Source organism: Procambarus clarkii, chromosome 78 (assembly GCF_040958095.1).
Source record: "Procambarus clarkii isolate CNS0578487 chromosome 78, FALCON_Pclarkii_2.0, whole genome shotgun sequence".
Taxonomy (NCBI): domain Eukaryota; kingdom Metazoa; phylum Arthropoda; class Malacostraca; order Decapoda; family Cambaridae; genus Procambarus; species Procambarus clarkii.
The window spans coordinates 23,418,703-23,436,898 of NC_091227.1; the positions used below are offsets into that span (position 1 = coordinate 23,418,703).

The 18,196-nt window shown below is 38.9% G+C and overlaps 1 protein-coding gene across 1 annotated transcript in view; it reads left to right on the plus strand.

The window, feature by feature from the left end:
- Positions 1-18,196, plus strand: part of LOC138357532 (sperm acrosomal protein FSA-ACR.1-like) — a 47,765-nt gene that overhangs the window by 17,283 nt on the left and 12,286 nt on the right. The window contains exon 2 of the mRNA XM_069314400.1: positions 14,857-15,232. Within this exon, the coding sequence (XP_069170501.1) occupies positions 14,857-15,232 (376 nt within the window). The remainder of the gene's footprint in view (positions 1-14,856; positions 15,233-18,196) is intronic.

An 18,196-nucleotide genomic window follows, 5' to 3' on the forward strand; every position in this document is an offset into this window, starting at 1 on the left:
GATGAGAGCCAATTTCTAGATTAAATGAGATAAAACTCTTAAGATTCAGTAGGATATAATCTCTAGATTTAGTGGGAGATAATCTCTAGATTTGGTGGGATATAATATCTAGATTCTGAAGGAAATAATATCTTGATTACGTGGCAGATAATCTCTGGAATCAATAGGATATAATCTCTAAATAAATTTGGAAATAATCACTAGATTCGGTAATTAGTGACTAACCTGTTTTTGGATATTACAATATCCACTAGGCTCTGTGAATCAGATTCTGCTACAACTACCACGCTTCTAGTATATTTCTCCCTTGAAACCAAATTCTCATTGAAACTTAAAAAAACATTGAGTACAAATAGACTCACTGGGCTGAATCCTTTAACGCAACGTCGTTCAAAACGTGATATCATGGTGAGAAAGGATATCTCAGTATTGCTATCCGCTGAACTCTATCAAAAGCGCCTACCTGTGTACTTGATTAGCCTCTCTGGTGGACAGTTGTTTTAGCATTGTGTATAGTGGCTCTTCTGTGTCTTCTGGGAATAATAATGGCCTGTGTCTATTCACACGACATGACAAAGATCATACACTTGGTTTGGTTCTTCCATCTCACTTTGTCTCTTGATCTTCCTGTCTTCTTGTTTTATATATATATATATATATATATATATATATATATATATATATATATATATATATATATATATATATATATATATATATATATACATATATATATATATATATATATATATATATATACATATATATATATATATATATATATATATATATATATATATATATATATATATATATATATATATATATATACAGTATATATATATATATTTTTTTTTTAAAGTGACTGTTTAAATGTCTGTGCGGCTGTCTGTCCCAATCTGGATGTCTGTCTCTTTGTCTGTCAGGGTATATGGGAGTCTTACTGTCTGACCCTTTCTCTGTCTGTCGAGATATCGTTCTCAGCCTCTGTCTGGCTATATGACCTCTTTATAACTGTCTATTCCCGTCCCTCTCTTCTATGGTCATGGAACTTGACAATAAAACTTGAATCAGTTAAGTGAGGGATTGAAGCCACTAAGCTTATATATCAAACAATTATTAGTAAAGAAGTAATTAAAACGTCAATAAAAAATAAAAAAATAAGTCCCAAGGTAAAATTATGTATTAAAATCGAAAAATCAAATTATGAAGCTCTCAGTCAATCATTTCAGTTATTCATTAGAGGCAGGCACTGTTCCAGAATTGTGGAGGCTGCGAATATTGTCTGAATTTTGTAAAAAGTTAGATCGCTATCAATGACCCGCAATTATCGTCCGTAAAATTTAATATCAAATTGTTGGAAAATAATTTAAACGCCCAATGGCAAAATACCATATATATATATATATATATATATATATATATATATATATATATATATATATATATATATATATATATATATATATATATATATATATATATATATCAGATATTATGGTAACGACGTCTTAAAACATATATCAAGTCTTAATAAAAAATATATGGGTAAAATTTATGTGGTTTAAACAGATTTATTCAGATACAGGAGTAAACACTAATATTAGGAAACTTGACGATTAAAATTTTGTGTATAATGAATAAGTTTTTAATATAGACTGAGTATTGAAACTTGAAACAATACAGAAGAAGCATGAGTCTTGCCGCAATGATTTTACGTGCCCATCCGACTACTTAATAATTTTCAGGATCATTCGAAAAGTTTACTAATAAGTCTGTTCGTTTCTGTATCAAAATAATTTATGACTCGTCGGCCGGCAAAAATTTATCCAAATGTAATTGTTATAGGTTGTAAACAGATATCGTCTAAACACAAGGAAAATTACATGATAAAATGTTTAAAAATAGTCCTAGGATTACTTACTAGAAGAAATCTGTAATCATGTAATCATATATTGCTCTGAGCCTCATTGTTTGCATATAAAAGTATATATCATCCAAAAGTCTATTACATATCCTTTATTTACATTTAATTTTATCTTACATTTCCTATGTCTTTGTTGACTCTGGACACAGAGAGAGAAGGAGAAAGTTAACAAAGCAAAGAGAGAGAGAGAGAAGAGAGTGAATTAGCAAGGTGGGAATAATTATATCATGAAATTCTGCGAATATCTATTCAGGAAAAACCTGCGGAATGAGGGTTCAACACCCTGGACAAGGACAAATTGGTCCCAATTAGACAGGCACGAGGACTGAATACCTTCTAGTGAGCAATTAAGAATGAAGAGGGGGGAGGAAGATGACATTTTTAGTTTGATGATAAACAAACTATTATTATTTTAAATTTGCATACGCTTTATGTCTGTTGTTAATGCTAGTTTTATCACTTCCTTTCTTCTTCTTCTTCTTATTATTTTTTTACACAGAGAGTAATCACACTAACATTACGTGCCATTGAAAAAAATCCATAGGAGCTGTGAAGAGGATTCGAACCTATGCAGTGGGTGTTCTTCCCCAGCCAAAGTGCATGGGGGGAAGGGGGGTTGTGTGAAAATCCTGGTGTGGCTTCAGTGGAAGCCACAGGAAACCCTCGTGAGCTCAGTAGAACTCTAGGTTGCAATCCTTTTGACCATGTCGTGGTTTAGTTGACTAGGCTGTGTGGGGGGAAACCCACTGCATAGATTCGAATCCTCTTCACAGCTCCTATGGATTTTCTTCTTCTTCTTATTATTATTATTATTATTTATATTAATGTAATTGTCATTAAGAATATTTGTATTAAAATAATTGTATTTGTTAATATGCACTTTAAACATACATACACACTAAATTAATATGTATAAAACAGAATGTCTGTCTGTTGTCTGTCTGTCTGTCTGTCTGTCTGTCTGTCTGTCTGTCTGTCTGTCTGTCTGTCTGTCTGTCTACCCAAAGAAAAAGGTCAGATGCATGGGGTCATAGCCATTATTTGTCCCAATTGCCAAATCTACAAAATATTTGCTTAAGTGGCCCCCCCTCATGATTTTCCACTTCAGGGATTGCGTTTCCGTAGAGTTTTGATACTTGTTTCTGCCGTTTACCAGTGCCTCATTTTCGTTGTGTTCTTAGAAACGGTAAATGTGAATTAATTTAGGTTGCTGTATTTTGTAAGAGAGAGGCGTGGGGGGTGTTGGGGAGGACAGGGGGAGAAGGGAAGATAGTGGGAAGGAGAGATAGAGGAGGAGGAAAGGTGAGGCGAGAGGTAAGCAGGGAAGAGATGAGAGAGGGAGAGGGGAAGGAGTAGTGTGGTGAAAGAAATAAGGAAAGGGAAGACGTTGAAGGAGTGGGGAATGGTAGGAGGAGAAGAGAGGTGAGGGAAAATAAAGGTGGAGAAGATGAGATAGGGAAAATGGGAAGGAAAGGAGAGGAGAGGAGAGGAGAATATACTATTAGTAAGTTTCACTCTCTGTGTCCTCCTCCTCCTCCTCCTCCTCCTCCACCCTTCCTTCTTATCTTTATCGGAGTTTCGTGAAAAATGCGGACCCACAGTGGCTAAGTTTTTTGCTCAGATCAGCTGTTTATGAAAACGAAGACATATGGTGCTGTTTGAATGAGGATTTTGACGAGGAATGAGTGATGGAGTGAGTGAGAGAGGGCGTGAGTGAGGGAGGGCGTGAGTGAGGGAGGGCGTGAGTGAGGGAGGGCGTGAGTGAGGGAGGGCGTTAGTATCTGAGTGAGAAAGAGTGATTGAAGGAGCCTGTGCATGTGTGTGTGTGAGCTCACGTAGATGTGCTTGTGCAGGGTTGAGCTGCGGCTCTTTGGTCCCGCCTCTTAACTGTCAATCAACTGGTGTACAGGTTCCTGAAATTATTTGGCTCTATCATATCTACATTTGAGACTGTGATCTACAGGTGACTTACAAATGCATTACATTTCTTAACTACTCTTAACTACTAACTACTTTCTTAACTACTTCGAGTGTGCGTGCGTGTGTGTGTGTGTGCGTGTGTGTGTGTGTGTGTGTGTGTGTGTGTGTGTGTGTGTGTGTGTGTGTGTGTGTGTGTGTGTGTGTGTGTGTATGTGTGTATACATACTATAATTGAGATTGTATTTCTAACATCAAATTCTCATCTCTGGCTCAACAAACTGTTACCAGCTGAATCAAACCAGTATCCTTTCAACTTTGGTATCAGGTAATCGACAAGGACAGCAAATTACTTGACACATGAACATAACCAGAATTCGTAAACATATTATATGGACCAACTAATTTATAATCAAACCATAGCGAGAGTATGTACTGGAAATCGTAATTATTCAATCTTTCGATTCTACTTTTGATCATACTTAATTGACGACCGGCAAAGTTTTATTCAGGTACGGTTCCCATTCTCAGTAGAGAATTTTAAGTGATTGGGAGCCATCCATTGACTTGCTTCACTACATCAATTACACACAAATCTATACATTCTTGCATTGATATTCAACACCAAAAGATTTGGTTGCAAGTCTACCCACCTCCATCTGCCATCGTCTACTGCTGCTTCAGCAGGCATAACTTACGAATCCTTATAGCATAGAGGCTATAAGGTTTTATAGCTCATGCTATAAAGCCACCCAATGTAAACATTACACGGTACTTTGAAGTAATTTTACAGCAACGGGATGCCATTTAAAAACGTTTTGATAATGTTTAAAACGCTGTGCTGACGGTAAAACGTTTTGTTAACATTAAGAAAACGGTTGATAACGTTTTTCAAGTTATGGGTAGACATCCTACAATTTCCATTAGACCGAAAATTCTCAAGCTCCTTGTGGTTTCACTATTATTATTGAAGCTGAAACCTTGGCTCACAAGAGAGAATTGTTGACTTAGTTCTCCATCTGTCATCTTGGACATCACTACCCCCATCGATATTGCTAAGTTGGCCATGTTTCAGTGCAAGATGGAATCCGCATTTCTTGCACAATATTCTCCCGGATATTTTGAAATTTTTCTGCTTATTCTTGCCTCTTTTTTTTTATTTCCTTGCCAACGTATCCTATTCTTTGAAAGGATTTTTTCCCTTAGATTGAATACTAAGTATATGGTAAAACCGAGAGCAGACGTCTTATCAGAGCCCAGAAAGGACTCTGAAGAGTCCTTTTGTCAGAACCTAGACCAAACATGTCATCAGAGCCTAGACCAAAGATCACATTAGAGCTCAGAACAGATATTTCGCCAATGATTGAAGTTAAACATCTTACCTCCTGCCATGCCAAATATCACATGTGCATCCTTCACTCTTTCCTGAATCCTTTTCTTTGGCATACCAGTTTTTTAAGAACTTCCAATCACTATGCTCTGTCACCTAAAATATTTATCACTAAATTTCACTCTTCTATATTAGTCTAATTCACTCAACTATTCTGACACCAGAGATGTGGTTTCTTAGAGTACCTATGGCTCATCTGCATCGTTAGTTATAACCTGTGGCTACTCATCATAACCTGCTCTATTTACCATGTTGATACTATGATTAAATTTCCGCTGTTTCTAATCTCCAGTGATGCAAGATTCAAGTCCATTAATTAATTATAAAGCTGGGTTTAGTATGGACTGTTTAATGCTCTGATTTGCATTAGACGGGATTAGAGCTAGAAGCAGTGGAGGCATAATTAACAATTTATCCTATAAATACTATACATTTTTATTGTTATTCGGTAACATTCGTATATCTATTGGTGTGTGTTGCTTTTGTCTATGTATATATCTTCCTATCTTTTGTTTCAATTTCACTCATGTTGACCAGACCACACACTAGAAGTTGAAGGGACGACGACGTTTCGGTCCGTCCTGGACCATTCTCAAGTCGATTGTTCACAATCACAATCGACTTGAGAATGGTCCAGGACGGACCGAAACGTCGTCATCCCTTCAACTTCTAGTGTGTGGTCTGGTCAACATACTTCAGCCACGTTATTGTGACTCATCGCCTGCAATTTCACTCATATTCTGCCTGTTCCACAGTTTATATCTGGCTTTATCTCTCTCTCTATTATGTTTATATGGATACGATAATTGATTACTGATACACAAGCGTGATACAAAAATGTAATTTTCAGTAATTGTACGGTTTTGCAAGTGCAATGTCTGCATTATTGGTAGATAATCCTGTCTAGAGTTAAGTCAACATTACAAGCTCAGTTTAATAGTTATTTAAGCTGTAATTAATATGAATGTGGCGTTGCCAATGTAATTTTTTTAACAATATTACAGGGAATTTTGTTTTTACTCAAAGAAATTGTTTCTAAATAATATTTTTTCAGAGCTTTGAAGTAGATGAAGCTTAGCATTGATCACACACGCTATTATGATCTAATATCATAATATGATCTAAATATCATTTAGATCATATTATCAGATCATAGATTTATGATCTAAATATCTTTACCAATGTGTACTACTATTTATTCTAACTATTTTTGCCACTATCACAACAACAACTAGCACCATCTAATCTAGCTATAACTAAGTCTAACCACTACTACTATAACTACTGCTACTAGTATTACTACCACATAAGGGGACTACCACATAAGGGGCATAACTGGCAATCCCCTCACAGTGTTCAATAGAGTACTTGATAAGCACCTCCAAAGGATACCTGATCAACCAGGCTGTGACTCATACGTCAGGCGAGCAGCCTGGTTGATCAGTTCAGCAACCAGGAGGCCTGGTCGACGACCGGGCCGCGGGGACGATAAGCCCCGGAAGCACCTCAAGGTAACCTCAAGGTAACCACTACCCCTCAAGCACTTGTTTCAATCTCTTCTTTACCATCCACTAACAATACTTCCTCATCGACCACCTCGCACCACACATCTTTGTACAACCTCTAACGTACTACAAAGAAACGTAACATATTTATTGCCTAGAAGAAACACTGGGAAGATGCCATGCAATCACTACATGCACTCTCCTAAAAAATTAGAACGTTACATCTCACTTTCTTGTTGTTTAGATAAGTCTTCTTCAAGTTTCGAACTGTCTCGTCTTAGGGTTCTAGTCCTTAGAGAAAATACATTGATATATTTTAAGTTTCTTTATACAGACTTTGATTTCAAATGATTGTATTAATCTAGTCACAGTTATCTGCAGATTTTCCCCCTCTAATGTGAGACAAAAAATGCAAATCGTATTTCAAGTGAGGAAATATGGGGTAAAAGGGGGGAAGATACCCGGGTGTAGCCTGATACCCTTTCTATATAAATGGAAATGTCTGTTCAAGGTTGGAGATGAAAAGGGGAAAGGTGAAGATATAGAAATGGGTGGAGAATGGAGGAGGGTATAGAAAAGGGGAAAAAAATTGAAGATAAGAATGGAGAGAGAGGAAGCAGGGAGAGGAAAGGGAGAGAGGAATGTGGAAGTAGGAAAGAGAGGAAGAGGAGAGAGAGAGGGCTACCACACCCCCCATCCTCCCACAGTCACTTGCTTGACTTCGATGACAAGATAACTACACACTAACGAACTTTGTAAAACACTGACAGCTGCCCCTCGCTCTTCACGACAGGTAAGTGAAACATAACATTAATATTAAATTTCAGCTGACATGTGTAATTAAATATAACATTTTTTCTGACTGCTGCTGCTGCTGCTGCTGCTGCTGCTGCTGCTGTTGAAGCTGCAAGAGCAGAGAGAGAGAGTAGACACAGTTGGACAGCTTAAAATAATTAGACAGAGACAGACAGACGGAAATAATGAGACAGAGTTGGAGAGAAGTTAATACTGAATCACATAAAAAAAAAAGAAGATTACTTTAGACAATGCTGGCGAGAAGTATTTTCAATTAAACAACTCACAATCAGCGAAAATTGGAATGAATTAGAACTCACCAGAACCTTGCGTGAAAGGGAGGCTTAATTAGCGCACACACACATATCAGCAACAATTAATGTAACTGATTAATGATAAGCAGATGCATATGCACCCATACGCATACACACACAAACATGCACGAGTAAGCCGAGGTACAAACACACAAACATTGTAACGTACTGTGAGACACATTCGGTAAAGAGAGAGATGAGAGAGAGAGAGAGATATAAGCCTTTTTATAGTGTGTAGACACTATAAAAAAAACAGCTTCCTTGGTCAACATCCCAAGGCGAAACATGAAAGAATTAATAATTCTCACTAGTCGTTAGTGATCGCTCTGAATTTTTATTCAAGAACAAAAATAAGACTCTGAGAGTAAGAATACTATGAAGCGAGGTACATATCTTGAATTACACCTTAGGGTACATCACCTGGGGTGCAATGGGGGGTACCCTAGATGTACCCCTCTGTTCTTTGAGTATACATTATATCAATAGTTTACACCTGACGTATGTTCAAAACTCAAGAAAACTTTCTGGTTGACAAATAAGTAATTATGGTGGCATTAATAACATTTCTACCATTAACCCAACACCGAAATAAAAATCCAGCACCCAATTTGGTTGACCAGGTGGAGGCCTGGTCGAGGACCGGGCCGCGGGGACACTAAAAAGCCCCGAAATCATCTCAAGATAACCTCAAGATAGACCAATGTTTTTTTATTAGTATTTGTCCGTCGATAACTTGCGATAATCTTCGGAAGCTTTATACTTTGTTCCTATTATATTCCTATTATAAATTGTACTTTGCTCCTGTTAGGTCTCATTTAGATTATACACTTCGGTTTTAGTCACCGTAGTTCAATGTAGTTAATTCTGCATGTAACATGGATACTACGAACGTTCTGACTTTCAACTACGTTCTTCCATAGTTCTACCTTCCATCTACGTGTTAACGAATGAAATCTTTTGCAGGCGATGAGTCACAATAACGTGGCTAAAGTATGTTGACCAGACCACACACTAGAAGGTGAAGGGACGACGACGTTTCGGTCCACCTTGGACCATTCTCAATCGACTTGAGAATGGTCCAGGACGAACCGAAACGTCGTCGTCCCTTCACCTTCTCGTGTGTTCTCTGGTCAACAATGAAATCTTTTCCTAAATAGAGAGTGTCGCAAAATCTACGACCTTCAGTAAAAGATTTTTTTTTCTTACTTCAACAAGAAGTTCTGGTTGAGATGTGCTTCTTATAACCGGCAAAGAAGTAGGATTTTAAACCCAGATCGAATAATTTCATGTTTGTAGTCACCAGGCGGAAAATTCCGCCTTCGGATATCCGATGATGCGAAGTAAGTTGCCGGATATACGAGTTTCTTTCGACCGAAGGCGGCGTAAGGCAGCTCCTGCTCTCAGATGTCCGGTGGAGCGAAATAATTTGGTCTTATGAAGAAAATATAGCTAACTTAAGCATTAAACTTACTCTAGACCACTTCCTGATTCTTAGCTAATTTAAACTTGTCAAAGGAGTATTGCACAAGTATTAGTCTGTGTAATATTATTGTTCAGTACGTTGTATTTGTAATGTTAGGAAGCTGGAGGCTCTATTTTCGTAACAATTGATATTTTATGATGAACGGTTGAGCTACGGTTGAGCTGTCTTGTTGAACAGTTGAGTATAATATATGGATATTTAAGATATAGAAAACACACACACACACACACACACACACACACACACACACACACACACACACACACACACACACACACACACACACACACACACACACACGCAGAGTAGTTAGTAAATGGAATGCACTAGGAAGTGATGTGGTGGAGGCTGACTCCATACACAGTTTCAAATGTAGATATGATAGAGCCCAGTAGGCTCAGGAACCTGTGCACCCGTTGATTGACGGTTGAGAGGCGGGACCAAAGAGCCAAAGCTCAACCCCCACAAGCACAATAAGGTGAGTACAATTAGGTAAGTACACACACACACACACACACACACACACACACACACACACACACACACACAAACACACACACACACACACACACACACACACACACACACACACACACACACACGCAAACACACAAGAGTACCCGAGCTGAGAGGTATGAGCTACGAGGAGAGACTACGGGAATTAAACCTCACTTCGCTGGAAGACAGAAGAGTTAGGGGGGACATGATCACCACATTCAAGATTCTGAAGGGGATTGATAGGGTAGATAAAGACAGTCTATTTAACACAAGGGGCACACGTACTAGGGGACACAGGTGGAAACTGAGTGCCCAAATGAGCCACAGAGATATTAGAAAGAACTTTTTTAGTGTCAGAGTGGTTGACAAATGGAATGCATTAGGAAGTGATGTGGTGGAGGCTGACTCCATACACAGTTTCAAGTGTAGATATGACAGAGCCCGATAGGCTCAGGAATCTGTACACCTGTTGATTGACGGTTGAGAGGCGGGACCAAAGAGCCAGAGCTCAACCCCCGCAAACACAACTAGGTGAGTACAACTAGGTGAGTACACAGGGGGGCCTCGTAGCCTGGTGGATAGCGCGCAGGACTCGTAATTCTGTGGCGCGGGTTCGATTCCCGCACGAGGCAGAAACAAATGGGCAAAGTTTCTTTCATCCTAAGTGCCCCTGTTACCTAGCAGTAAATAGGTACCTGGGAGTTAGTCAGCTGTCACGGGCTGCTTCCTGGGGTGTGTGTGTGTGTGTGTGTGTGGTGTGGGGAAAAAAAAAAGTAGTTAGTAAACAGTTGATCGACAGTTAGGAGGCGGACCGAAAGAGCAAAGCTCAACCCCCGCAAAAACACAACTAGTAAACACACACACACACACACACACACACACACACACACACACACACACACACACACACACACACACACACACACACACACACACACACCATTTCCTCATTATTGTCATATAATTAACTCCCGAAACTGCATTTTCCTCAACAAAATTTCCCCATGCTGCCAGGGAGCCGGTCGGCCGAGCGGACAGCACGCTGGACTTGTGATCCTGTGGTCCTGGGTTGAGAGGCGGGATCCCAGGTTGAGAGGCGCGATCCCAGGCGCCGGCGAGAAACAATGGGCAGAGTTTCTTTCACCCTATGCCCCTGTTACCTAGCAGTAAAATAGGTACTATAGATAGTAAAATAGGGTGTTAGTCAGCTGTCACGGGCTGCTTCCTGGGGGTGGAGGCCAGGTCGAGGACCGGGTCGCGGGGACACTAAAAAGCCCCGAAATCATCTCAAGATAACCTCAAGATATCTTGCTTCCCTTGCCACAGCTCCCCACTCTAATTCTCCCCACAGATCACTCCCCAACCTACTCCGTCACCCACGTACCTTCTCCTGACACAGCAAACTTCCTCCACCTGAGTTCAAGAAGCTCATCTTCCTAATCCTTCTTGTAATACTTACCTCCAAGCCTCTCCCCTTTTCCATCCCATTACCGTAACCCTACATAAAATCACCCCTCCATCTCCCCCTCCAATGTCTCTTCCTTTCTTCCTACTCATACCTCTCTATTCCCTCATTTTCCTCCATTTTCCCTCCCTGTCTCTCTCTCTTTGAATCACATCAGTTGAAAGTCCGAAATTTCCCCTCGAAAGAAGTTTCTTGTGTGGTGTCTCTTATATAAAAGCCGGAGCGGTGATAGATGTCAGAGAAAGACAAATTCTGGACACTTACAAGACTTGACTGAGGAACTTGAGTTTGCATAATGCTGCTGCTGCATGGTGTTTTATGCCGTATGTATGTGTATGTGTTTGTATGTATATATTTTCCTACTTCTTACAAAATGTCTAATGCTCTATGTGAACATCTGTCAGATCATTCCCACCAAAATGATTGGGACAGGTCTTCCTCGATCACAAACTGCAACATTTTTTAATAGAACTATCATTGCATCTGCCTTAAGGCAAATTACAAAGCCATATAACATGAATATTTGTAACTGTTCGTACACTTTGAACCCAATTTTAATGGATCAATTTAAAAAAACAATCTTAGTAAGATGATTAATAGACAACTATTCCCACATGGACAGTACCTTTAGACCATTTAGTACATTTATTGACTATTGTCTATTATTGACTATTGTCTATGTTCAGACAGTACATTTATTGACTATTAGTCAGCCTGTAGGCTCCTCATTTCTTGCATTCACGACCCAATATTATATAGACATTTTTTTGATATAAAAAAACTCGGGGGGGGGGGGGGGGAATAGAACTAGGCCTATACACACAGTAACGAGTGAACAAGCACACCATTTTACCCATTATTATTCAACCAAAGCCGAGTCAATGGGTAAATAATTCATGCAAAACTTGCGTAGTTCACTTGACAAATGACTGCCAGTGATACTCTGATGACGGGTCCTTAAAGTCAAGAAATTACCCACTTTATTATTTCTTATAGTAGATATTACACTCTCACTCTTTCATTGAATAACAATTTTATTTTCTAATATTTTCGAATTTACTCTTTTCTTCTGCAAGATTTCACTGATTTTAAAATCACCATTCCCGTTTTGTTGTTAAATATATTAACGTTTGAGACTTTTCACACTGGATTTCATACGATATCGTAAGAATCGTTGGCAGAAATTTACGAAAAATCGTGACTCTTTGCGTGCTGAAAGGTTGAATATGCGGAAAATAAAGGCAATTTTGCGCAATGGAGTGCAAGTTAAAGGGATAATAAAATTAAAAAAAGGAAAGCGAGAGAGAGAAAGAGAGAGAGAGAGAGAGAGAGAGAGAGAGAGAGAGAGAGAGAGAGAGAGAGAGAGAGAGAGAGAGAGAGAGAGAGAGAGAGAGAGAGAGAGAGAGAGAGAGAGACATGACCCTGAAAATAACGTAAAATGAAATCCAATTCGGCTACTCTAAACCAAAGTACTAATATAAAACACCTAAAAAGACACTAAAAGAAGATGAAAACCCACATCTTTAGCCTCAACATTACCCACAATCTCAAGTGAATAAAGCATTATTTAGGTATAAACAACTTGGCTAACATATTATTAGTTTTGAAAGAGATATAAGTCAGAAAAAGAATACTTAGAAACAATGTTCTTCACATTCAAACTGAATTGGAGCGGGCACCGTGGTACCCTAATTTTAAAATGAAGTCGAATGACATTGGTTGGGACGGAAGGAGAAATAGGGGATAGGGGGACAGGGGGTTTGAACGATTGGTGGACAAGGGAGGGACGGAAAAGGGAATATTGGGGGGTTGAGACAGGTGGAGCGACAGAGATGGCATGGGGGTTTGGAGCAGGGGTTGGTAGAGACAGGAGAACAGGGATGGAAAAGAGGGTTAAAACGAGTGAAAGACATGGATAGGACTGAGAGAGAATGAGGGATGAGACAGGCGCAGAGACAAAGATGGAACAGAGGGGGAAAGGAGGGGATAGGACGGGACAGTTTTAGAGACAGGAATAGGATGGATGTTAGGACGAGACAGGGAGTAACGTGCCCCGATATGTTTCAGTGTTTGTGACAGAGCAATAAACGGAAACACGGACGAATGTGTACCCCAGAGGAATATATATACATGTTCTGGAAAAAAATATTTGATGCAGCAATTTCGGGTATTTTTGTTTTTTGTTTTTAAGTGATATCATAGAAATATATCTCACTTCAACAGACCCGCACATGCTTGTGCTCACTCACTCTCTCTCACACACACACACACACACACACACACACACACACACACACACACACACACACACACACACACACACACACACAGGATACTGCCTGTAAGAACTGTCTATCTCCCAGGTACCTATTTACTGGCTAGGTAACAGGGTAATCAGGGGTGAAAGAAACTCTACCCATTAGATTTCTGCCATCGCTGAAGATCGAATCCGGACCCCCTAGGATTACGAGTCCCAAGCGCTATCCACTCAGCCACAGACCCCCTGTTACATACATGTATATATGTATGTGTGTAGGAATTCACTTGTTTAACTTTTCTAACATTTACACCCCGTGATTTATCATCTCATAGCAAACATCAACAAACTCCTAATAAACTCAACAGTACTAACTGCGAACCACCTAATATAAATAACCCAAAACACCCCATTTCACATAACAGCGAACGAGGTCACACTGACACACGAAAATACACCACAAAACACCACCAATCACTGAGAACAATCCAAACAATACCGCAATACGAACAATCCAAACAATACCGCAATACGAACAATCCAAACAATACCGCAATACGAACAATCCCGTTAACGAGGAAAGCCCAGTGATAAACGTATCACCTAAGGGCATCAACATGGGGGAGTGGAACTCACTGCCGTTGTTAAAAAAAAAAGGATATAATCGCATTGAAACCAGCAGATCACTGATATTGGAAAGAGGATTTGTGGGTATCGTCCCTCTGGCGGCTGTGGCTCAGTTGGTCGTCACAAGAGCGACACAGACACACACTACCATGCAATGGTGTCACAATTGAACCGTCATGTACTATTGCATACTTACGTGCATTTTCAATTCCTGTGGGGGTTTGATACGGGCTGATAACGGGTTGATATAGCTATTCCTAAATTAAACGAGAGCGATATAAACTGTCAGGGAAAACAGATATATGATATATACAAATAACAGCTATATAAATAGCTCTATTTAATTTACATTAACATTTTTATTTATTAAAATTCAATACATATTCAGCCCAATTGAAAAAAAAAGAAAATCAAGAGTTAAAATTTTTTTTATTTACCCTTACATTATATGGTCTTATATATAGCAAAATATCAGAAAATAACCGTATGCAAAGTGGCTAATTAGCTTCCAAGAACTTTAATAAACATTTCAGGGGAACACTGAAAGCAGATAAGATGTTGCAAAGATGCAGTGAGAGTGTTCATGGAGTCTGAAAGCTGCTTGAGACAGGGTATCAATGTTTTGTTATAAATGTTGGAATGTAGAGTGAAAAATATTAACATACACGCGATAACAAGGGTGAAGTGTCCAAGGGTGAAGTGTCCAAGGGTGAAGTGTCCAAGGGTGAAGTGTCCAAGGGTGAAGTGTCCAAGGGCGAAGTGTCCAAGGGTGAAGTGTCCAAGGGTGAAGTGTCCAAGGGTGAAGTGTCCAAGGGTGAAGTGTCCAAGGGTGAAGTGTCCAAGGGTGAAGTGTCCAAGGGTGAAGTGTCCAAGGGTGAAGTGTCCAAGGGTGAAGTGTCCAAGGGTGAAGTTTCCAAGGGTGAAGTGTCCAAGGGTGAAGTGTCCAAGGGTGAAGTGTCCAAGGGTGAAGTGTCCAAGGGTGAAGTGTCCAAGGGTGAAGTGTCCAAGGGTGAAGTGTCCAAAGGTGTCGTGTATAAACATAACGAATACAAGGGTGAGCAGTGATGGAAAAATGTGTCGAGTCTTCATACTTCATGCAGAAAGAGGAGAAAGAAGGCAGAGAAGAATGAGGAAGCAGAGGAGAAGCAAGGGAAAGAATGCACCATAAAAACATGTTGATTTGTTTATCATGTTAATATTTTAACTTTACGTAGTAAAAAGTTAAAAAATAATATTACGCTGGAATAAAATGTTCATGAAAAGGCCACGAATCTACCAGAAACACGAGTGTTTTATGAGTTCTAAGACTGTGAGTCTGTGAATCTACGAGTCTGTGAGTCCACGATTCAGATAGTCTGGGAGTCTGTGGGAGTCTGTAAGCGTTCTAACTCCCACAGTAACGCGCCTATACGCTAAACTTAAGCTTGAACGTCATTGAAACCAATGCTCTACCGCAACATGTTCAGTTGAAGGTATTAAACCAGGGAATTAGAGTAGTGTATGGCTGGGTAAATAATTTACGTTGAGTTTGCAGTGGATATTGCATCAAATTTAATGAAATTTGACAGATATCAACCGGTTTAATTTCGATCAAACTATTATCATCTCATCCAAGCTACAGTCGTTCTGAAATGCGTATACATATATTTGTTAATTCTTCTCAATAAAAGTTATTTTTTTCCCTCAGTCTAATTAAATAAATCAATATTTTAATTTAGATTATAGTTGGGCATAGGTTAGATTTGTTATGATATTTAGGTTTTGTTGACAATTATTTCTCCCCATATTCAAGCACGGTAATAAAAACACTGCAGTTTCGCATATATAAATTAGCATTTTAACATGGCATAATTTTGTGTATAAGTAGTAGTAGGGTGAGTATGTTTTAGGCCATGTGGACCATTACCAAATGACGACATTTTCGGGCCATCTTGGACCATTATGAAGACAGGAAAAGAAAGCTCGCCAGAGGAAATCAACATACAAGGTAATAAAGTGAGGTGAAAGGGGGAGAAAGTAAAAGTGTGTAGCATTAAGTTTGAAGTACATGAGTAAAGTTCACGTAAGAAATAACATAAAAGTATAAGAATAAGATCCAGAATGAATCGATGTGTGGGGCTATGAGTCTGATTTTTCAGTCACCATATTCTGATTTATTCTCTGATTAAGTGTTTTAATATTCTGATGGCAAAAATTTATGTTTCCTATTTGTTGGTGAATCATTTCAAAGAGGAAAATTCGAGCACAGGGAAAGAACGAAAAATTATTCAAGTAATGTTCGAACGTAATTGTAAATCATAGTGGTCCTATGGGGTTATAATATACGTTTAAGATAACATTTTAGAAAAGACGACGATAATAACGATACACAGACGAAATAATTGGCACATTCTGTAGTTGAAACACTGTGCTACTTAGGATAAAATATTATCCTCGCTTCTGGTGCATTCATTACCCTAGTTTGTCATAGCGGTACATATTGCTGGTCTCAGCAAAAGCTCCCAGCTCCCAGCAGCAGCACCAGCTCCCAGCAGCAGCAGCTCCCAGCAGCAGTAAATGCTGAGACTCCACCAATCATTCTTCGCTCAGGAAGTCCATTTATTGAGAAACGCATCCGAAAGTTCCTTTTCCCAAGGAATTACAGCTAAATAGAGTCTACCAGTTGTTCTTTCTATAGAAAGTACAGCTAAATAGTCACCACCAGAGAGACGTTAGATATAGTTAGACAGACACTAGACATAGCTCAAGACTAAGATAAACTCAATATATATATACCCCGAGAAGCTAGGTACATCTGTCAGTGAATAGATGCAACATATCGAAGTCTTGTATAGCAGTTCGTCCTTAAAACACTAGCCTAAGGAGCTTTAATCAAACAATCGTGTAATCTGTTTATAAGTGAAGAACAATCCAGCTAACATACACAACCTATCCTCAAGCTATGTTCGTCCAGGATGCGACCGGTGCAAAATAAAATATTCCAATTTTAAGTCTTTTCTAATAACTGTCCTCTAAAATATCATTCGGTATTATTGTATATAATAATTGTGTGTATAGTCAGCTCTAGGTTAGGAAAGTCATTTTGTTTCTCACTGAAGTTACTTGGCTTTGCAGTAAGCGAAGCTCTCAGGGAGGATTTTTTTTATCATAGGGAGGAGCAAAGAACTTCTCGATAAATGACCAACAACTTGGGATGGACGGTAGAGTTTCATGCAGGTCGGTGTTCAATCCCCGACCGTCCAAGTGGTTGGCATCATTCCTTACCCCCCGTCCCATCCCAAATCCTTATCCTGACCCCTTCCAGGTACTATATGGTCGTAATGGTTTGGCGCTTTCTCCTCATTTTATACATATATATATATATATATATATATATATATATATATATATATATATATATATATATATATATATATATATATATATATATATATATATATATATATATACAAACATTTACCAGCAGAATTCAAACAAATAACCTAATAAAAAGTAATCTTAAATATGTACAAATCTTTAATGCATTTAACTGTTGTTCAAAACCTAAGAACTCCTGGCTATGAAAATTACTGCAAACTGCTTTAATAAATATAGTGCAGCCCGTCCTCATCGACAAAAGGCCCAGAGCTCGTTAATCCAGCCGCCAAATCCCCTGTTAGGAATGAAAACGGGTAAACACGAATCTCAACTGATGACGTTCGAGCAGTTCTCGAACAATGCTTGTTATTGTTGTTCTAGAATCAGCTACTGGAACAAAATTTCAAAGTAGCACGGGCTATAGTGAGCCCATATCGAACAATGCTTCGCTGACGACCTTTCTGTGAATCGCAACGATGTAAAGGCTTCACTCACCTACTTCAAATGCGAACAAAACCTTACATCTAACCTAACCTAACCTACGCCTAACCTAACCTAACCTAACCTAACCTAACTATACACAGAAATCGTATATAAATTATTTATTCATATATAAGAAAAATAGCTTTAAATCACAATCCGTTAAAATTGATGAAAGAGT